Here is a 21,783-nt window from a genome sequence, read left to right as displayed (position 1 = left end):
GGAGCTGGAGAGATGGCTCAGCGGTTAAGAGCACTGACTGCTCTTCCTGAGGACCTGAGTTCAATTCCCAGCAACCACATGGTGGCTCACAACCATCTGTAATGGGATCTGATGCCCTCTTCTGGTGTGTCTGAAGACAGCTACAGGGTACTTATATATAATAAAATAAATTTAAAAAAAAAGTGTATCACATGCATGTCTAGTGTCTACAGAAGTCAGAAGAAGAAGAGGATGTCAGATCCTATAGAACTGGAGTTAGAGATGGCTGTGAGTCCCCATGTGGGTGCTGGGAACCAAACCCAGGTCCCCTGCAAGAGCAGCACACGCTTAATAAGAACGGCCACTCATCAGGCAGATTTGACCATACAGAGTGCCTCCCTCCCTCCCTCCTTCTCTCCCGGTGTTTCCTGCGTGTTGGTGGCGCGCTTTGACTAGTGAACACCTAGACATGATTTGGAGATGGGCTCTCTCATAGGCAGCCTTCCCTCTGTGCCCTAGAGGCCTCGGGAACTGCGGAGCAGAAGGCTGACATCCTTCTTCCTACAGGAGAGCTTCACCTTCCAGGTATCCACCAAGGACATGCCCCTCGCACTGATGGCCTGTGCCCTCCGAAAAAAGGCCACCGTGTTCCGGCAGCCTCTGGTGGAGAGGCCTGAGGAGTATGCCCTGCAGGTGAACGGGAGGCACGAGTACCTCTACGGCAGCTACCCCCTCTGCCACTTTCAGGTAAGCCTGCTACACCCCCTGCCACCCGCATGTGGCCGGGGACATACATACGGGAACTGGACTTAGGGAATGAGTGGGTTCTCCCCGCCCCACCAGCAGCTCGCCCTACACCTCTCTTCCAGTACATCTGTAGCTGCCTGCACAGCGGACTGACTCCCCATCTGACCATGGTCCACTCCTCCTCCATCCTCGCCATGAGGGATGAGCAGAGCAACCCTGCCCCCCAGGTGCAGAAGCCACGAGTCAAACCTCCCCCGATCCCTGCCAAGAAGGTGAGGTGGTGTAGTCCCTGTTCCTCACATCTGTTCATTCCTTCTGAACTCAGGGTCCTGTGTGGACCGCAGGGCAGCCTCCATCGTCCTCTTGTGGATCTTAAGGGTATTGGGAACCCTTGTGCGTTTGCACAGCAGGCCTTCTGATAAGAAGTCAGTGTTGGGGTTGGGGATATAGCTCAGCGGTAGAGCGCTTGCCTAGCAAGCGCAAGGCCCTGGGTTCGGTCCCCAGCTCCGGGGGGGAAAAAAAAAAAGAAGTCAGTGTTGGGGAGAGGTGTCTTATTCTTTGCCACTAACCCTGTCCCCCTACTTCCCAAGCCCTCCTCTGTGTCCCTGTGGTCCCTGGAACAGCCATTCTGCATTGAGCTGATTGAGGGCCGCAAGGTGAATGCGGATGAAAGGATGAAGGTAGGGTTCCTGGGCCAGTGAGGAGGGGGGGGGGGAGTCACCGCTTTCTATACAAACAAGGTGGTTGTGGCCAGGAGGGGTGGCAGCAGCGGAAGAAGAGTGGGAAGATGTCACACGAAAGCCACCTGACCACATTACCCGGCGTCCCTGCCTGGAGTGGTTGTAAGCCGCTTCAAAACAGGAAGAGGGGAGTGGGGCGGGCCAGCCAGCCCGAGACGGATTCGTGGAAACCGGGCAGAGCGGATTTCTGTGTATTTTGACTTTGGTGGAGGTTGTGCAGATCAAAGAGGCCTGTGGGGAGGTGTGTGAGGCGCAAGGAGGAGCCAGCTATAGTTGGTCAGGGTAGGCCTGCAGTCTGGATGGCATCCCCTGGGCTCTGAGCTCCCCTCTGGGTTCTGAAGACAGTGTGGGGGCATGGGGCGCCATTTAAAACACTTCTGCCAGCCTCAAATCCTCCGTTCTTACAGCTGCCCTCCAGGTGGAGATGGTCTTGTTTCATCTGTGGAATGGGAGGCCCACAGTCTGGCTTTCCTTCCTAGCTCCATAATTTTACAAACCCGGAGGCCTGGATACTTGGGTGTGGGGTGATCAACTGGTGTGGCTCCTGGATAGGAGCCCGTAAGGTTCAAAAAGGGTAGGCAGCCTTAGGATGTCTTACCATCTCCTCTTGAAGAAACTGAGGCCTAGATGGGACGGGACGTGCCCTGGGCTATCAGTGCACAGTCTGTGGCCTCCTCTTCCCCATGACTTCTTGTCCTACTTGGCCATTGGCTTTCCCTCTGACAAACAACTGCCCCCACCCCCAACACACACACACACACACACACACACACACACACACACACACACACACACACACACACCCACACCATGAGGAAGTAGATTGAGACCCATTTATGAATGAGGACATTTGAGGAGAAAATTGTTGGGAGAAGCCTGGTGAGGAGGGGGGACGGGTCTCCTGCTCCCCCTAATCTGTGCCTGGCCCCCCACCCTACCTCCTAGCTGGTTGTGCAGGCCGGGCTCTTCCACGGCAATGAGATGCTGTGCAAGACTGTGTCGAGCTCAGAGGTGAATGTGTGCTCAGAGCCCGTGTGGAAGCAGCGACTAGAATTCGACATCAGCATCTGTGACCTCCCCCGAATGGCCCGGCTCTGCTTTGCACTCTATGCTGTCGTGGAGAAGGCTAAGAAGGCGCGCTCCACAAAGAAGAAGTCCAAGAAGGCGGTGGGTAGGGCTGGCTGGAAGGAGCCTAGGCCTCCCTGCAGTGCCATAAGCCACAGGCAGGCAGGTGGAGGACAGGGATCCTGGCTGGCCTAAACCCCAAGCCTCCCCACCATCATAGATCCCTATCCACTCTAGGGATGACCTGTGAACAGTCTGTGTGGGGATATCTGCTCGGGACCTGTAGTTCAGAGGGGCCTTTACAGGCAGCTCCCTGGGTAGAAAGTGTCCCCAGAGGGACTAAAGGACCTGGGCCAGCTGTTGTCTTAAGTGGCTGGGCCCCTCCTAGACACCAATTCTAGTATTTAAAGTGACTCTCACCTGCCCTGACAATGCACACACACTGGGTGCTGAGCCAGATACGGGGACTGGCTCCCGTTTTCTGGAGGCCAGAACCCAGGACGCAGGTTTTCTCACTTAGAACAAGGCAGTTGGTCCTCCCTCTTCTCAAGCAGGATCTTCCCTTGAGTCTATCTGGGAGTCCTCCCTTGAAGCCCAGATCCCCTCCCAACTTGGCCTTTGGGGTTTGTCCCACTCCGAGATCAACAAATGGGGCTTTTGTGCCTGGCCCTAACCCACTGGTGTCCTCCCCCAGGACTGTCCCATCGCTTGGGCCAACCTCATGCTATTCGACTACAAAGATCAGCTCAAGACGGGCGAACGGTGCCTCTACATGTGGCCCTCTGTCCCAGGTGGGCCCAGCCCCAGGGGAGCAGCGAGTGGGGGGAGGGGGGTAGAGGTTCCAAAGCAAGTGACTACACACACAGCTGCATCTGTCCCTGTGTTCAGATGAGAAAGGGGAACTGATGAATCCTGCGGGTACAGTACGTGGTAACCCCAACACAGAGAGTGCCGCTGCCCTGGTCATCTACCTACCTGAGGTGGCTCCCCACCCTGTGTACTTCCCTGCTCTGGAGAAGGTCAGTGAAGATCCTTTCCTTCCAGCCCACTGGCTCTCAGTCCAAACACTGCCACCCTTTGATACACTTCCTCCTGTTATGGTGGCCTCCAACCATAAAGTTATTTTTAATAATTTTTTTTAAGATTTATTTATTATTGATGAGTACACTGTAGCTGTCTTCAGATGCACCAGAAGAGGGCATCAGATCCCATTACAGATGGTTGTGAGCCACCATGTGGTTGCTGGGATTTGAACTCAGGACCTCTGGAAGAGTAGTCAGTGCTCTAACCACTGAGCCACCTCTCCAGCTCCCATAAAGTTATTTTTATTGCTACTTCATAACTGTTGTTTTGCTACTGTTACACATCATCAGGTAATAATTGTTTTCAGATGGTCTTAGGCGACCCCCGTGAAAGGTGTGTTGGACACCTCCCCCACTACCCCAGAGGGCTCCTGACCCATAAGTTGAGAGCCATTGTTCTAGACTTTTCCTAGTCTAGTTTTGCAGAGAGTTAGACCCTGGCCACCTTGGGATTCGCCGTTGCTAGGGTAATGCCATTATGCCAATTCAGGGCCTTTCAAAGGCCATTTGAGCAACCATTTGGTAATGATTGGTATGGGAAGAATGTTCCAGGTATGTTATAGCTGCACACTAGGATGCTGGTAAAGACTATGCAATGCACAAGACGATGACAAACGTTAGGTCTGAGGTGTAGAATCCTGGTTTGGGGCCCTGCACTGAGAGCCTGACACTCGTTGCAGATCCTGGAGCTGGGGCGTCACGGGGAGCGTGGGCGCATCACAGAGGAGGAGGTGAGCTCAGGTCTTGGGATGGGGGAGCTGGAATCGGGCACGGAGCTGGAGGCCCCACCCTGCCTGTGCCCCTCAGCAGCTGCAGCTGCGGGAGATCCTGGAGCGGCGGGGATCTGGGGAACTGTACGAACATGAGAAGGACCTGGTGTGGAAGATGCGTCACGAAGTCCAGGAGCATTTCCCAGAGGCGCTGGCCCGCCTGCTACTGGTCACCAAGTGGAATAAACATGAGGATGTGGCCCAGGTGAGTAGGGGGGGGGAAGTTCGGGAAAAGCGCCCGGGGGCAGACGGACAGTTACCGCCCACCCCCCCACCTGACCACCAAGCTGTCCCAGATGCTCTATTTGCTGTGCTCCTGGCCCGAGCTTCCTGTGCTGAGCGCCCTGGAGCTTCTGGACTTTAGTTTTCCTGACTGCTACGTGGGTTCCTTCGCCATCAAGTCCCTACGGAAGCTGACGTGAGTCCCAGCCGCGTGCTACCCCTGGGGCCCACGGACTCCCTATTCTTCCGGAACGCAGCTTTACCCCAAGCGCCCGGAAGTGGGTGCTGGGTTGGGACGACCCTGGCCTCTGCTTCCTGCTCTGCTTACCGTAGGATGACAGACCATCAGCTTTTCTTCTCTTCAGGGATGACGAGCTTTTCCAGTACCTTCTGCAGCTGGTACAAGTACTCAAATATGAGTCCTACCTGGACTGCGAGTTGACCAAATTCTTGTTGGGCCGAGCCCTGGCTAACCGCAAGATCGGGCACTTCCTGTTCTGGCACCTCCGGTAGCTGAGCGCACCCCAGCCTATTCCTTGGAAATCCTACGAGGGGCACAGGGAAAGGGAGGTCTCGGGCTTCCTGAGATCTTGCTGAACTCCTGTTTCCAGCAGGCTCAGATGTTCTGATGCTCCCGGTCCCGTCTATGGTGGGAAGGGGATGTGAGGCCCTGACTGGCAAGACTCAGTCCCATTTTTTTTCCCCCAGCTCTGAGATGCATGTACCGTCCGTGGCCCTGCGTTTTGGCCTCATCATGGAAGCCTACTGCAGAGGCAGCACCCACCACATGAAGGTGCTGATGAAGCAGGTAAGGCTTGGTCAGGGGGGTTGGGGATTTAGCTCAGTGGTAGAGCGCTTGCCTAGCGAGTGCAAGGTCCTGGGTCCGGTCCCCAGCTCCGAAAAAAGAGATTAAAAAAAAAAAAAAAAAAAAAAAAAAAAAGGGCTTGATCAGGTTCTGCTTACAAGCTTTGGAATGCTGTTCCGGACCATCCTCCCCACCTCTGTGGCTGGCACCTGCACCCCTATCTTTTACCACCACCAGGGGGAGGCACTGAGCAAGCTTAAGGCCCTGAATGACTTTGTGAAGGCGAGCTCGCAGAAGACCACCAAGCCCCAGACCAAGGAGATGATGCATATGTGTATGCGCCAGGAGACTTACATGGAGGCGCTGTCCCACCTGCAGTCTCCCCTCGACCCCAGCACCCTGCTGGAGGAAGTCTGGTGAGCCCCATGCCTGGCCCTACCAGGGCTCCTCCCCCCTTCCTGGCCTGTGGAGGAGCACCTGTGGACCCCACTCTCTGGCCAGCAGTGTGGAGCAGTGCACCTTCATGGACTCCAAAATGAAGCCATTGTGGATCATGTACAGCAGCGAGAAGGCAGGCGGTGCCGGCAGCGTGGGCATCATCTTTAAGAACGGGGATGGTGAGCGGGCGGGCCACAGAGCCACTGAGGCCTAACCAGCCCTGTGCTATCCTGAGGGGGTGGTCCTGGGAGCCTACACACAGGGGGAAACGAGAACCTAGCAGACACTGTGGTCTCCTTCCCACGCTACAGACCTCCGCCAGGACATGCTGACTCTGCAGATGATCCAGCTCATGGACTTCCTATGGAAGCAGGAGGGCCTGGACCTGAGGTTGGGGCCCATCCTGTAACCACTGTGCTTCTAGGCCAGCCCTTAGAGCTGTGCTTTCAAAGGGGGGTCAAACCCGTCCTTATTGTGTGGGTTGGGAAAGGGAGAGGAGAGAGAGGAGGGGGCAGGGAGGGCAGTCAAACATTTGTCTTACTCCCTCCTGTGTTTCCTGCCCCTGCGTCCCAAGGAAGCAGCAGCTTCTTTTCCTCCTCAAACCCTCCTCATCTTGGGTGCCAGTGCTGGTGCCTCCGAGTCCTTCACGCTTCCGCTCCTCAGCAGCTTGAGTGTGGCGTCCCCAGGAACAGCCTTTGATGGTGACATTCTGCCGTCCTTTCCTTCCCCACTAGGATGACCCCCTATGGCTGCCTCCCCACCGGAGATCGCACAGGCCTCATTGAGGTGGTCCTCCACTCGGACACCATCGCCAACATCCAGCTGAATAAAAGCAACATGGCAGCCACGGCTGCGTTCAACAAGGACGCTCTGCTCAACTGGCTCAAGTCTAAGAACCCTGGGTAGGTTTCCAGCCTTCTCCTTCTGGGAGGTGTGGTCTGGGAAGGGTTGGCCTATCAGAGACAAGAGGGAAGGGCTGTGATCCTCTCTGACTCGTTGGCTCAGCTGTGGGGCCAGCCTGAGTCTGAGTCAGCAAAGCTGTTCGGTGTATTGGTTGCCAACGGCAACTGTGATACCCCCCTCAAAGCTTACGACCTTAGACATCAGTTGCTTCGAACCTTGGGCTATTATGTATGTCCCTTGCTTGGGAAAACTCAAGTTATCTGGAACTTTTCCCAAACCTGGGGGAGGGGGTTCTAAGATTTGAGTCCACTCAATGCCTAGGGTCTTGGTTCTGCCTGTTGGCTATATTTCTCCTCCTGGCCTCAGCTTGTGTGGACTGGCCCTCAGCCTCGCCCCCTGGTGCTCATATGTGTTGGGGGCAGGTCAGAGAGGTATCCTAGGCCTAAGCTCTGGGACACTACATTCTGTCGAGTAAAGCAAGCCGGCAAGCTAGATCCAAGGGGCAGAGGAGCAGGGCCACCTCTGGTAAAGTGCTATAGCCTGGCGTGCTGTGACCTTCCATCTTCCCCACTCAGGGAGGCTCTGGATCGGGCCATTGAGGAATTCACCCTCTCCTGTGCTGGCTACTGTGTGGCCACATATGTGCTGGGCATCGGTGACCGGCACAGCGATAACATCATGATCAGAGAGAGTGGGCAGGTAGGGGGCCGTGGCTGGGTGGCTTCCCTCCCATCTGGCCTGCTGGCCCCTCCACCCTGTGTTTGGTGTCCCACGAGTGCTGTGAGCCCTGCTGGTGTCTTCTTTCCCTGGGTCTCTCAAGAAATGAAGCTCCCGGTTCTCTGTGCTCTTTTTCTCCCTCCCTGGGTCTCCTGGGGTTTGAACCCTGCTCATGCGAGGCTAAGGGTCCACTTCTTCCCCGTCAGCTTTTCCACATTGACTTTGGCCACTTTCTGGGGAACTTCAAGACCAAGTTCGGGATCAACCGGGAGCGTGTCCCCTTCATTCTCACCTACGACTTTGTCCACGTGATCCAGCAGGGGAAGACTAACAACAGTGAGAAATTTGAAAGGTGAGCGCTCTGCCCTTGATTATCTCCCCCGGATGTGGGAACAAGTGTGGGAACAAGGCTGGAGGCTGCTGTCAGTCCCCCTCCTGCCCCTTCCCTGGATGCTGGTAGATTGGGATGAGTGACCTCCAAACCTGTTTTCCCTGGGAAAGGAGGTTTGTGACTCCAGTAGGAGGCAGGGGGAGGTCAGCCTGAAGAACTATCGTCTGGCGGATGATAACCTGCAACGACCACCTTCAGCAACGGCTCAGGGGGGAGGTGCACACAGGCCCACTGGCCTTTGGGTCCGAGGGGAGAAGAGAACCCAGGACCTCACCTGCCCCCGCCTCCCTCGCCTGCAGGTTCCGAGGCTACTGTGAACGAGCCTACACCATCCTGCGGCGTCACGGGCTGCTTTTCCTTCATCTCTTCGCCCTCATGCGCGCAGCAGGTCTGCCTGAGCTTAGCTGCTCCAAAGACATCCAGTATCTCAAGGCAAGTGCCCCTGTGGGGTCCCTTCTGCTATGATAAAAGCTACCAAAAGCAACGTAGGCAGAAAAAAAGGGTTCATTTCAGCTTGCAGTCGGGTCATGAAGTGGGGAGGCAAGGGCAGGCACTGAAGCGGAAGCATTGGGTTTGCTCAGGGGGCCTTCTTTTATGATCCAGGACTACCTGCCTAGGGGACGGCACCACCCACAGTGGGCTGGACCCTCCTCTAACAGTCATTGATCCGCAAGGCCCTGGGTTCGGTCCCCAGCTCTGAAAAAAAAGAACCAAAAAAAAAAAAAAAAAAAAAAAACAGTCATTGATCCAAAAAAAATAGTAAAGTAAAGTAAAATGCCTAAGGGCTTAACTATGGGCAGTGATGGAGGTGTTTCCTCAGTTGAGACTTCCTCCTTCCCAGGTGACTCTGATTTGTGTCAAGTTGGGAGAAAACTACCAACACAGTAGGTCAAGCCAGGGTTGAGTCAGGGCCTTCAACCACGGCTGTATACTTTCCACGGCCTGCCTGGGCAGTCTGGACCCTAGGAGGGCCCTGTTTGGTAGACTTACAGGGGGTACTGATGCCATCCTTGTCCTCGAAGTGGGCAGTGGCTGGAGGGGTCCAGTTTGCTGGACCCACTTATGCTGGGTGGCAGATACGTGGTAACCTTTCTTAGTCAATCCACGTGTCCCTCATAGGTGTCCTCACACCCGTGTGTGCGTGGACACACTCAAACACACACTCCTGCACAGCCTGTGTGAGCTGAGGTTCCTTGCACACTGTATTAGTACTTTCTGCCCATGGCCTCGGTCTGTGAAAACTGGAGCCAGAGGGAGGTGGTGACCAGCAGCTGGCCTAGCCAGGGCATCTCCTGAGGGCCACACGACACTCCAAAGTGTCTGACATTTGAGTCAGTGGGGTGGACCATCTGGGTTTGGGGTCTGAATAAAGGGAAGTTAAGATCCCATTAGACTTCAGTATAGATCCCATAACTGAGAGAGCAGGGCCCCTCAATGTCACCCTGCTGTGGTGTTTGTCCAGGACTCTCTGGCACTAGGGAAGACGGAGGAAGAAGCACTAAAGCACTTCCGGGTGAAGTTCAATGAAGCTCTCCGGGAGAGCTGGAAAACCAAAGTCAACTGGCTGGCACACAATGTGTCCAAGGATAACAGGCAGTAAGAGGCGCCCCCCTGGGCGTCACATTCCCCTGGGCGTCACATGGCAGTTCCCTGGTTCCCTCCGGGCTCTCAGCCATAGAGGTAAACTGTCAGTCCTGGAGACCAGGCATGCTCAGTGGTCATCAAAGGGGCCCCAGACCTGAACTGTCCCTCACAGAGAAGAACCACACAACTGCTTCTTGTTTACACTGGTTATTTATTTATGACTCGAAATGTTTAAGGAACAGAATAGCCATAAATGGAAGTGCATTTTTGTGCAGGGGAGGGGTGCTGTCCTCGTGACCCCCCCTCCCTCAGCACTGTAAACAGCACCTTGAGGATCGTACCCCTAGTCTTCCAACCTGTGGGTCTTGGCCCCCCAAAGGCAGTTTTGGGGGCCACCTTCCCAGGCTCCCAGCCGGCTGCCTAGAACAAGCCTGGCAGTCACCTGGTGCCTCCCACGCAGACAGGACACCTCAATCCTCAGCTCAGCTCACCTCCGCCACCTTCATGTGGCCCACCCTCGGCAACCTCCATCTACCAAGCCTCCGGCAGCTCCTGAGGAAGCCAGGAGCTTCCCTCTAGACTCAGGCACACTTGCTCTGCACTGCTGAAGTGACAACCTCTTGGGTACGGAAACACCCTCACCTTTTATTTGCGGGTAAGAACATGATTATGTAAACTCTGTATAGAATAGCCGGGGTAAAGGACCTGGCTTCCACTACAGATAGCTGTGTTCTGGGCCTCAAAACACTAGAGATTGGTGCCCGATTTAGTGCGGTGTGGTCGTGAATCCAGACAAAGGGCAAGCCTGAACGGAGTCCTCTTCGCAATTTGTGTGAGAACCGCACACAAAGGCAGCTTTCTGGAAGGACAGGACTGATGTCTCCCAGAGCTGCCATTCTCAGAAGGCAGCTGGGGTCCCGGGTTCTGAAGTGTGCGCGAGGAGGAGGACCAAGTTTAGTAGTCTGGGCAACTGGAGCATCTCCAGAAATGCAGGGTCTCCACCCCCTCCCAGGTATCCAAACCTACTTTGGGCTGTAGAGCCAGTCACCTGGCTTTTTAGAGAGCCCAGCTCAGTGGTGCACATGCATAAAACGTGCCATCCCGAGCCCACCGTGATGCATCAGCTGCCGCCTCAGGACCTGGCTCTCCCGGTAACATCCTGAGACTTGCAGAACCATCACCGCCGTCTTGCTGGCAGCCCAGAACATGGCTGCTCAAGGAAGCCAGGTGTCCGCTCTTTCACGATGATGAACTGAGGGTCCAGCAGTGGTTGGTGCCTCCAGGGCACTTGCTGAACCCTTAGTCTGCCCCAACTCTGAAATAGGAAGTGTGCGTGCGTGTGCGTGCGTGTGTGCGTGTGTGCCGTGTTATTTATTGAAAAGAGTCTAGGTGCTCCCTGGTGTGGCTGCAGATTCTGCAGAGGCTCAGCCTTTCTGGGTTGGGTATGTGGTCTGTGTACCTGGCTGGAAAAGTATTTTCTATTTTTTTTTTTTTAAAGTTGTTCTACGTTTCTGTAGGGGGGAAGGTAGATTTCCTCTCACTGATGTGGGCTGAGATCAGTCTGTGCAACCCTGACACGTCCGGTAAAGACAGGTGAAAAGAAATAAAAATCTTTTTATGTTCTTACGTTCTTGGCTCAAATAATAAGGGGGGGCTTGGGGATACAGTGCATTGGTAAAGTCCTTGTCTGGAAGGTGCAAAACACTGGGAACAGTCCTCAGGACCATTTAAAAAAAAAATCCGGGGTTGGGGATTTAGCTCAGTGGTAGAGTGCGTGCCTAGCAAGCGCAAGGCCCTGGGTTTGGTCCCCAGCTCCGGAAAAAAGAAAAGAAAAAAAAAAAAAATCCTAGCCCGGGCATGGTGGACATCTGTAAAACCAGCACTGAGCAGGCAGAGGCAGGAGGATTGCTTTAAGTTTGAAACCAGCCTGTTCTGTCTACCTAGGAAGTTCCAAGCCAGCATATCAGAGTTATGTAGCAGACCCTGTCTCAAAAATAAATCCCTCAGGCCTCCCCCCCCCAAAACCATGAAAGAATGGATCCCACTCAGGTTGGAGTTAGAACCAGAACTTTATTATAACGCATACACTTCCTGACCTGGGGTCAATATACACATCTTAAGGGGAGCCTGCGGCTACCAACACACGACAGTGTCCCTCTTCATAGCCTGTTTCCATCTATAAAGCGACTACAGGGAACAGGACACGGGAGGGTGGCCACAGGCAGCACAGCGTCAACATCCTTAGGACTAGCAGCGAGGACCGGATTCCCCAGCTGGAGGAGTCTAAACTGTGACTGTGAATGACAAGCCGTGCTGTGTGGGTTTTAGCTGCTGTCTCCTCCCCCACCCCCACCCCCCAAGCCGGCTGGCTCTCCTCTGCTGGGTCTTAGGTCTTAGCCAAAACCCGACAGCAAGGGGGCATCCCGGGGGCATCCCGTGGGGTCTCTGGGGAGGAGAGCGCAGCTCGTTTTGAAACATTGTAGCAGTTTGTTTTCGGGCCTCAGGTTCTCCTCTTGGGTGCTGTAGTGCAGACTGCTCAGAACTGTTGTCCATCTTTGCCATCAGTTCCCAGCTACAGGTTTTCACCAACAGGGAGACACGCTAATTAGCAGAAGCCACGAGGCTGGTCACAGGCGTGTACAAGGAAGGCCAGGGGCTTTGGCACCATCCTGGCTGTTCCCAGCCTCTAATGTGGTGGGAGCGCGTGGGTCTGGCTCCCCGAGGCAGCACTCAAAACCTATGGCCCTGGCCACGTGGCTGTACAGAAACCCCAGCATGGGCCACTGTGACTTGGACCTTTCCAACCTGGTTTCTTGGGAGGGAAAAGGGAGGAAGAGCTCTTCCTGGCCCCATGTTCTGACTTCACATTCCTGTCCTGGACTACACTAGCACAAAGGACACAAAGAATCCCAATTTATTTACAAAATATTAAAAAGTCAGTTGGTCATCTACATATTAACCCCCCCTCCCCGCTCTCCCACTTTATACATGCACTATATTGGAAAATAAAAATAAAAACTTTTAAAAATGAAGAAAAATGATGACTGCGTGGGAGTAATTTTTTACCCTCTGTCGACAAGTCCGCTCACTGCGGCTTCTCTGGAGGTCCCAGGTGCTGGTGTCCTCTCCCTGGCTGACAGGGGACTCCAGACACACTTGGGGTCTGAGGTGCTGTGGGGCCCCTGCACTGGGAGGAAGGGCCAGCTCCTAAGCAAAACTGCAAGCGTGATGGGCAGGGAGGGCGGAGCCTGTGGTCCCACACACCAAGCACGGGAGGACTTTCAGCAATGGGGGAGGGGTCTGCAGACCTGCTGGTCAAAATGATTTGTACATCGTGGACCCGTGGGGCTGGAAGATGGCTGGGAGAGTCTGGAGAGCAGGTGCTGGGCGAGCGCGTGTTTAGTAGCTGAGTGTGGAGTAGTCCCATTCTAGCTGCTGCTGCCGGGTGGCGTTCTGGCCGTCCCCGGGGCCGCCTTCCTCCTCCTCACTGCTCTCTGACTCGGCACTGGTGATGTCCTCCTCCTCCTCCCCGTCTTCACTCTCCTCCTCCTCTTCCTCTTCTTCCTCCTCCTCACTGCTGTGCTGGTCCTCGTACGTCTGGCAGACACGATGGTGTAAGTCTAGCTTGTGGCCCCGACACCCAGTGTCCACCTTCTTGAAGCCACAAAGGAAAGCACAACCAACCCCACAGTGACAGAAAAGGCCAGAGCGGTGCTGGGAGTCACCAGTCAAAAGTGACCGGGCAGGTGACGCTCTCACTAGCAACATGGAGGCCATGTTGGGATGGGGTGCTCGCCGCAGAGGGATGGAGCTTAGTCCTGTCATGCCAGAAACATCTTGGGGTAAAACTGAGAGCGTCGGTTGCCTACCTATGCTGGTCACGAGACCTTCAGCAAGGTCTGAGCCTGGTCTTCCTCATCTGAAGATGTCCTCCCTAATCTCTTTTTTTTTTTTTCTTTTTTTTCTTTTTTTTTTTTTTTTTTTTTTTTTCGGAGCTGGGGACCGAACCCAGGGCCTTGCGCATGCTAGGCAAGCACTCTACCACTGAGCCAAATCCCCAACCCCTGTCCTCCCTAATCTCACAGAGCACATACCCGGGTCTCCATGGCGCGTGGCAGTCTGGGGACCCTCTGCACTTACCTCCATGGGGTTGACAGTGATGGTCAAGGCAGAGTCATCCCAGTCCATCTCGTTCTCCTTCCCGGTGTCCTGGTCCCGCATCGTTCGCTGATGTGCAGCTCGGATCCGAAACACCCCCAGGATGATCATGAAAACCAGGAAGCTGACACATACCACAATCACGACAGTCGCCGTGCTGGGGACAACTGCCACGGGATTTGAAGACCAGACACAGCTTTTGTGACAATGCTTACCCAGAGAGCCAAACCCACCCTCGGCCTCCTCGACTACTCTAGGTCACATAGTGCTTTGCCTGACCCCCAGTCGCTAGGAGGAAGCATTAAGCCTGCCTTTGCTCGCCTGCTGCTCTGTGGCTGTGGTGAGCATCCTTGTGTAGGTGACAGCATTGGGGTAGCTGACGGGCCACGGTTGTGAGCTATGCTGACTACCATGTTTATGCGTGCATGCGGGGGTCCACCTGGACCCTACATGCCACAGCATGGTGACCTATGTGCTCCCCCCCACCGAGTCCTACCTGCAAATGGGTGAGGACTGGCCAAGTTGTGACCAGACAGGTCCACGAAGGATCGGTGTTCAGGGTGGACAAACTGTGGCTGGGCGGCCATGTGATTAGCGTGTTCCACGGGGTTGGCTGTGTGGATCACATTCACCTATGGAAGAGAGAGAGTCAGTATGGCTGGCACCCTAAGCGTACCTGACAGGTACCTGCGTCTCCACAGCCTCCCAGCTCCAGGCCGGGAGCAAACGGTTACTCCAGTGACCAGAAAAGCACTGTTAGTGAGACTCTGCCAAGTGTCACAACAGTGTCACATACATATCATAGAAACGGCGTGTGTCTAATGGTTCGCTGATGGCGTAGCCAGTGAAAGAATGCATTCGCATCAGAATAGGAGACCAACCTGGCCATGGGGAGAGAGCACGGATCACCAATCCTCCCTTTTTTTTTTTTTTTTCTTTTTTCTTTTTTTCGGAGCTGGAGACCGAACCCAGGGCCTTGCACTTCCTAGGCAAGCGCTCTACCACTGAGCTAAATCCCCAACCCCACTCCTCGCTTTTCTAACCCACCACCCTTAGGCCCGAGTGCATTTGCCCTCTGCCCACGACTTGGATGGTGGTGGAGATGGTAGGCTGCTCAGAACAGCTCTGAACTCATGTCTTGAGACCTCAGGGGTGCTGGCCCATGGAGCCAGCTGCTGACACTTTAAGAGTGGAGTATACTGTCCTCTAGCTGCCTATGGTGCCATGGTGACTACGGCAGTGTTAGCACTTGGCAGCCGGGGACCCCAATGTTCCCCTCAAAAGGGCCAGTAATCTGACACAGCCGCCAAAACCCTTTGGTTTCTTGGGGTCTCTTTCACACACAGAGCCCGGGGAACCCCCTTGTCCCTTCCCATAGACATTCTTTATCCCTCGATTTTCATCTCTGCTCTCCAAGGTTGCCAAGCTGCTCCAAGGCAGGATGTCTACCCTGTGGACAGAGCCACCCCTGGTCTGAGCCCAAACAGTTGCCACTGCGAACATCTGAAACCTCGGGACCGAGTCAGGACATTTGATTTATTTTTATACTATTGGCCCTCTGGGGTGGGCACCCTGGACTCACCTCCACCTTGAACTCGTTGCTGAGGTAACGACCATTTAGTTCCGAGCAAATGAGCTTGAACTTCCGGTCCAGCAGGGACCTGGTGTGCCAATTCCGATAGCGCAGGAGGTGCAGAACCTCCTCGTAGCTTGCCATGGTTTCCACACCTGTAGGGTGTTGTTGCAGGTGAGCGGCTTAGGTCTGGAGCCCAGGCTGGGCCTGGGTATCTAACTTCAGGCGCTTGGGTCAGCCAGGCCAATGGCTTCACCTCTGTGGCTTTCAGAGTCAAAGGATGGAGGCAGAGCAAGGAGGACCATTTCTCCACCCAGGGGCATGTGCTGTTACCGCCCAGCCTCACCCAGAATAAAGCACTGGCTGCGTGCCCCTCTGTGTGCAGAAGGAGGGTGCCGGTGTGAGGCAAACACCCCAGTTCACATCTGCAGGCAGCGGCTGATGAGAGCCTGCCCCCGCCCCCGCCCCCGCCCCTGCCCCCGCCCCCCCTTACCCTCTGCTCAGCCCCAGCCCCTCACCTGTGAAGACCACGCCCAGGTCAGAGTGGTTCACTTCGATGCCCTTCTGCTGGAGGCGGGCCACATCCACCTCTAGGCTCTCCTGCTCTGCGTTCAGCTCCTCCCCTTCCACCGTGACCTCACAGGTGTCCAGGTCGTGCACAATCTCCTCCGACACCAGGGACTCTTGCACTGCAAACAAGGTCGACCAGGAATAGCAGAGGCTGCAGGCGACACAACCCCCCACCCCCTGAACCCCCTCTCTCCCACAGCACCCCCGGCAGGCCAGATCTCAAGCTCACAGTTAAGAGAGTAAGGACCAATCATGGGAGAGCCACCTTCAAGACTTAGGGGGCTGAGAGTGTAGTCAGCAGTAGAGCATATATGATTAGCATATTGGAGGCCCGGCCCAGACCCAGACCCAGACCCAGCTCAGTCAACAGATAGCACTTGGTGAGTCCCCGGTAAGAATGGTGGGGCACTGTCTTCCTATGGGCCGGCTCCCAAGCTAAATCTTAAAACCCAACACCTGACCCAAAAGAGTAAAGACTCCAGCTACAGCCAAGTTCCAGGAACAGGCTCACGTATAAAAACACTAAAATCTCCAAAACCTGACAGAAAAAGAACCCACGAGGAGGCTGCCAGTCAAGACAAAAGAGGCAAGCTGGGGGGCGGGGGAGCAGCTGTTACCTGTGGGGTCCTCAGCCCCGTCCGCCTCGGGCTCCACCTCTCTGGTGATGGTGCTTATGATTTTCAGCTCAGGGAAAAGGGAAACACCCTCCGGGCTCTCAAACTCGGAAGCTGCGCGGGCAAAGTGGTGGACCCCACTCAGGCTGATCTTGGGTTCTTCTGGCTGTAAAACCATCACGTAGCCCTCCACTGGAGGCACCTCGATGCAAGCCGCCTCATTAAAGCACCTGTCCGAGAAGCAGGAAGAGGAGGGAAAGTTGGGAGCTAGGAGGCAGACGTCAATCAAAGGCTTGTGGGAGAGCAGGTGGCTACCCCAGGGATACTCTTCCCTCTGTAAGCATCCCATTCCTCATTCAGCAAGATCAAGCCATGACCTGTCTTCCCTTAGCAGGAGAGGCAAACGGGCTTAAAGACCGAAAGACGCACACACTTTCTGCCTGAGGGTTGGTGAATGGAAACGGTCTTTTGCTACGTACTTGACGGTGCTGGTGATTTTCAGCCTGCGGATGCCTGGTGTGGGGAACTGCCTTGAGTTGAGGTAAGAAATGTGCTGCATGGCCTTATCCAACTCTCCGACATTCTCCCCCTCCAAGGTCAATACCGCCTGACTGGAGCTTGCTTGGATCTGCAATCATCACACCAGAGAGAGGAGAGGGGACAAGGTGGAGTTATCAGCAGGGGCTGAGTCACCGAGAAACTGTTCAGTCCCCATGAACAAGACTCTTCACATGGCGTTAAGTCTAGCACCCCATCTCTGCCTTACCCTGCTGGCTCTACTCTCAGAGGGCTAGGCTAGGAGCAAGGTCGGATGAGCTCTTACCTGCACCCCTCTGTTGCCATCCTCAGGGACCTGCAGGTCCAGCCCCTCTTTGCAGGTGTACAGACAGTCGATCACCTTCTTATCTGCCAGTTTCCCAGAACGGACTGTGAGGCCAGCCAGGTTACCTCGGAAAAACTGCGTCATGTGCAGGTCACCACCTTAGAAAGGGGAGGAAGTGAGAACTTAGGTTTGCGGCCCACAGGATGCTGGTGTGGTCTCACGGCCGTGTTACCAGCGGTGGCAGCTTGATGGATGGACATGCAGGTTAGTTCAGAACAAACCCTGTTAGCCTTGCAATCTACATGGAAGCGAGATGGAAAATTAAACTGTTTATGATCATGCACATGGCCTGAAGAGGGGGAAGAGGGGTCCCTCACCCACACCCCGAATGTTCAGAGGCCCCTCCAGGGTCCTTATGCACCTGGTGATGGTGGCCAATGCAGTGCCATCACCAAGGTGCAGAGACACTGCCTCCCTCCTTCATACCAGCCTGCTCAACCACTGCCACCTATCGGCTAAGCACACTGTGGGATGCTTATCCCGACTCTGGGGATGTCAGAGCTGGCGGGGCGGGGAAAGACCAGATCATAACACAGCAGGACCTCTGGATGCTCAGAGTCCCCACCTAAAACCCTTTGAGGCCTTCTACAGATGTTTGTGGGCGCAGTATGTGTACAGTACTCGTGAGTGTATGCACGTTCACACGTTTGTCTATACATGTTTGGGTACATATGTGCGTGCATGTATGTGGACAGACCTGAGGTTGACCCTGGAAATCTTATTCACTGAGGTAGGCCTCTTGGTGAACCCAGAGCTTGCCCATACAGCTGGTCTAACTAGCCAGCTAGTTCAGGGACTCCCTGTCTCTGCCTTCCAATCACTAGAATCACAAGTGGGCCACCAGGTTCACTTGATGTTCATGTGTGTGGTAGGGATGTGAACTCCAGGCTCCATGCTTGCACAGTGAGCATGTCAGACGCCAAGTTACCTTGGCTTCCCGGAAGCTCTGCTGAGTTCTATCTGTGAGGATAAACTCTATTCCCTCTATTCCCTGAGGCAGGGAAGACCAAGCCCCAGGGGACAGACCCTGACAGAGCTACGGCTCTCCTTTATGTTAACGAAGGGCAGGGCTCTGGCATGGCAAGTCATCGCTAGGGAATTGGTATTTCTGATTAGAAGTTCTGTCCATTAGGACGGAAAAATGTAGAAATTGCTCTTCTGTCCCGTGGCCCAGCCAGTTGAGCACCGTGAAGGGGCCTCCCAAACCCAGCCTGGGAACTTTTAGTAGAAGCCTCGTGCAGTGGGCCCTGGGGAACTGGAGGCGCTCGAATCCCCACAAATGCAGCATACAGGGGTGTCATCTGCCTCCCTCTGCCCCCCAGGGTTGACGGGGTCAGGGAGGGAGGTCCCAGGAGGCAATGGGGAAGCTCGATGCAGACAGGCAGCTGAAATGGTGTCTGGGATCAAATACGATTTGCTCATCTCATGCGACATGTGGAATGGATCAATGTCTCATCTTTAAAGGAAGCACTATAGTGAAGGGGGAGTGCGGGTGGGGGTGGGGTGATCCAGCAACCTGCAGAGGCCATCGTCACAGGCTCAGTCTCATTGCCACTTTCGACTCCTGAGTACTCTGGAAAGGCAAGACAGACAGGCGGCAGAAAGGACCGAGAGGTTAGGGCCTTCACATGGGACCTCAAAAGTCATGTGCTGGAGCAGCCAAACATGGGCCCCAGAGAATAAAGTCCCCCTTGATGTCTGGGACACCTGGATACAGGCTTGCATTTGGTGACCTTTTCCCAGAAGTGACCCCCACCCCCCCACCTCCCAATGCTTCATTTGGGGTTTTTCTTTCATACGGGCACCTCTTCTCCTCTCGGAAACACAAATCAGCTTAAAGTAAGACTAGGAAGCAGGCACACGGAATTCGTTCTCTGTTTAGCCGACCAGGACAGCGTGTTCCGGGAGGTCTGGCTGGGAGTGGCGCTGGAGCAGATGTAAATAAACATTCAGCTCCAGGACAACCGTCTTCCTCCCTCCAGACAGGGAAGCAGAATGCACAGACGGGAGGGTCCATATCAGGTCCACATGAAACACGCAAGTCTGTCCTTTCCGGATTTTAAACACCAGAGGAAAGAAGACATCAAGAGGGATACCGACTGCCTGGCAGGCCTGGGCACTCACAGACCATAATCTTACAGCTGTAGATCAGAGTACCGATTCCAAAGCCTCCCCGGTGGTTATACACCCCCATGGCTGAGCACAGAAACCACACCTTCTGCACTGTGTTGTGGGGAAATGGCTCCCCTTGCGACTGCTCGGCAACACCGGCCACTACACCATGCTCAAGTGTCTCCATGCAACAAGTGGGGAAATGAGATGAGGCCAGACCTGTGGAGCCGTTACACCTCCATGCCCACCCGCCATAATCTCTCTAACAGTTAAGAGGTGGAGCGGCTGCCAAAGGCCCACCCCACCCCAACTGTGAACTACTGGGGAGAGGGGTTCCACATCCACCGAAAGGCAAAGGGCAGCTTCCTCCGTGTGAACTGAGTTTTAAACAGCCTGTGTTGATAAGGGCTAAAGAGACGGCTCAGTGGTTAGAGCACGGGCTATTCTTTCAGAGGATCCAGGTTCAATTCCCGGCACCCATATGGTGGCTCACAACCGTCTGTAACTCTGGTTCCAGGGGATCTGATGTCCTCTCTTCTGGCTTCTACTGGCACAGGGCATATGCAAGGTGCACGGACATTACATACGGGCAAAAATATTGCAACACATGATGTTTTAAAAATTAGAAAAAAAATTGTGTTGACTTGGTGTGAAAATCAGTGAGGTTGATACGGCTGAGGTCACAGAGGAAGGATGACAAGCACCTGGTGTTTGACGGCAGTGACACTGTGGCCAAAGGTGGCAGGAGAACCCAGGGTGGCCCATTTAACCAACATGACAGAACTGCCAGAGTCAGTCCTTCAGCCTTATGCCTGTGGTTTTGTTTTTCCTTACAGCACATCTGAATTTAAACCTAAAGGACAGGGCTTTGGCCGCCCGCCTGCTCTGCTGCCCGCCTGCTCTGCCACCCGGTCTTAGGCCTCACACCTTATTTCCTCACAGGGAGTTGTATGACCCAACCTCGAGCCCCGGGACCCACTCAGGTGGTTCACCTCTGTATGCTATCTTACTCCTTCGTACCCAGAAGGATTTAAAGAAAAACTGTGAAATTCAAATTCTCCTAAAATAAACAGATTTGTCTTGGGAAAAGGATTCATTCATACGTTTCTAACTAAAGGCAAGGCACCGTCTTCCTATGGGGAGAAAAATCGTATCTAAAGTCTCTTCGCCCAGCACGCGTGGAGACGGTGCCTGGAGTCGTGTAGGAGGTTGTCGGGCGCAAGGGTCACAGTGGGCACGTGACCCTCCGAGGCCGACACGTGGCTCTGTGAACTTGCACAAGAACAGTTAGTGTTTATTAAGTTCTAATAACTTATTTCCTTTGGCTATAAATACAGACTATAAGCCACAACAGCAGAGTGGGTGGTCTCGGTGACCCTGTCACCAGGAGAATCATGGTTGGTTTTCTCACCTGTTAAAGGGGCATCACGGGTATCACTACACAAATTCAGAGTCGATTCTTTTGAATGCTGGTCACCATTTCTACTTCACTGGCTAACCGAAGATCCCACGAATAACCAACGGGTTGTTTAAGGGGTTCATAGGCTTCGCCAAACCAGGAAGGCCTGTGGTCTGGTCAGTCACAGCATTGAGGTTCAAACCCCAGCTCTGTGCTAGTCACCTGGATAATCTTGGGCCTGCTCCTTCCAGGGGCCTCAGTTCCTTCTGCTACACGAGAGGAACATGAAGCTTACCCGAGATAACATGTCTGAGGAGACAGCTGACAGCCTGCCACCTGGGGGTTTTGCTCTTAGCCTCGGGGTCATCTCTCCAGTAGAACTTACCAGAGCCCTGACCAAATGTCTCCTCCCTCGCAGGTTCCTAGCAAGTTTTTGACAGCTTGCCAAAGGGCTAAATACCACAGGAGAGGCCTGCTGGCCAGAGACTTCTACAGCCTTTACTGTTCTGTACCTACAGTTCAGACTGTTAATAATTATTGCAGACACCAACAATTAATAAACAGGTTGGCCTATATGCAGGCTTCCTAACTATACTTCCCCTGTGCGAGTGTTCTCAGGTTAAGGAAAGGTGATAGGGGGCTGTTGTCCACACACCCCTTTGGTAAACAACCATTGATGACATGAGTAGTGTCCCCTAAAAGGCTACGCACAGATAAAGGAGGCGTGGGTAGAGACGATGAGCTAAGGCTAAGGCTCAGACACAGTAACGACACAGTAAGGAGTGCTATTTAATTCCCCAGGCCGTTACCTTGCCAGCAAGCTCCGACCACAAGCTGAGTTTCTATTTTGGTTGGATGAAGTGGGTAGTCCTCGGTCACGGAGAAGGGCTCATGAGAGACGCCGTCCACATAGAGGGTCACACTTGGGACTTCCACATTGAGGACAAAGTGGTGCCAATCCTCATCACAGACCTAGCCAAGGCAACAGAAACGTGACATGGTCAAAGAACTGCTCAGCCAAAGACACAACC

The 21,783-nt window shown here is 54.3% G+C and overlaps 2 protein-coding genes and 1 long non-coding RNA gene across 55 annotated transcripts in view; 2 read left to right on the top strand and 1 right to left on the bottom strand.

The window, feature by feature from the left end:
* The window catches only part of Pik3cd (phosphatidylinositol-4,5-bisphosphate 3-kinase, catalytic subunit delta), a 47,900-nt gene extending 36,831 nt beyond the window's left edge, over positions 1–11,069 (top strand). For 11 of the 50 annotated variants that reach the window (XM_087550281.1, NM_001437273.1, XM_087550277.1 and 8 more), the window contains 19 exon segments: positions 547–726; positions 849–998; positions 1,317–1,406; positions 2,412–2,633; positions 3,226–3,322; positions 3,420–3,550; positions 4,294–4,344; positions 4,421–4,588; positions 4,680–4,801; positions 4,971–5,114; positions 5,314–5,413; positions 5,648–5,826; positions 5,915–6,027; positions 6,160–6,238; positions 6,583–6,750; positions 7,327–7,450; positions 7,675–7,820; positions 8,159–8,291; positions 9,322–11,069. In XM_087550281.1, coding sequence (XP_087406407.1) covers positions 547–726; positions 849–998; positions 1,317–1,406; positions 2,412–2,633; positions 3,226–3,322; positions 3,420–3,550; positions 4,294–4,344; positions 4,421–4,588; positions 4,680–4,801; positions 4,971–5,114; positions 5,314–5,413; positions 5,648–5,826; positions 5,915–6,027; positions 6,160–6,238; positions 6,583–6,750; positions 7,327–7,450; positions 7,675–7,820; positions 8,159–8,291; positions 9,322–9,459 — 2,535 coding nt within the window. In that variant the 3' untranslated portion in view covers positions 9,460–11,069. 50 annotated transcript variants of the gene reach the window in all.
* Positions 11,070–11,493: 424 nt separating this feature from the next.
* Clstn1 (calsyntenin 1) overlaps positions 11,494–21,783 on the bottom strand; it is a 62,365-nt gene continuing 52,075 nt past the window's right edge. For 2 of the 4 annotated variants that reach the window (NM_001436870.1, NM_001436871.1), the window contains 10 exon segments: positions 11,494–13,040; positions 13,584–13,768; positions 14,098–14,233; positions 15,184–15,329; positions 15,693–15,863; positions 16,362–16,588; positions 16,838–16,986; positions 17,182–17,339; positions 18,758–18,814; positions 21,562–21,724. In NM_001436870.1, the coding sequence (NP_001423799.1) occupies positions 12,843–13,040; positions 13,584–13,768; positions 14,098–14,233; positions 15,184–15,329; positions 15,693–15,863; positions 16,362–16,588; positions 16,838–16,986; positions 17,182–17,339; positions 18,758–18,814; positions 21,562–21,724 (1,590 nt within the window). In that variant the 3' untranslated portion in view covers positions 11,494–12,842. 4 annotated transcript variants of the gene reach the window in all.
* LOC148006162 (uncharacterized) lies at positions 16,955–20,442 on the top strand. The gene is made up of 2 exons (XR_015621339.1): positions 16,955–17,445; positions 19,224–20,442. It is a non-coding gene; the product is annotated as an uncharacterized LOC148006162 (long non-coding RNA).

The sequence above is a fragment of the Rattus norvegicus genome, chromosome 5 (assembly GCF_021556685.1).
Source record: "Rattus norvegicus strain SHRSP/BbbUtx chromosome 5, alternate assembly SHRSP_T2T, whole genome shotgun sequence".
Lineage (NCBI taxonomy): Eukaryota > Metazoa > Chordata > Mammalia > Rodentia > Muridae > Rattus > Rattus norvegicus.
Note: the sequence above shows the minus strand (reverse complement) of the source record. Positions and strands in the feature narration are given on the sequence as shown.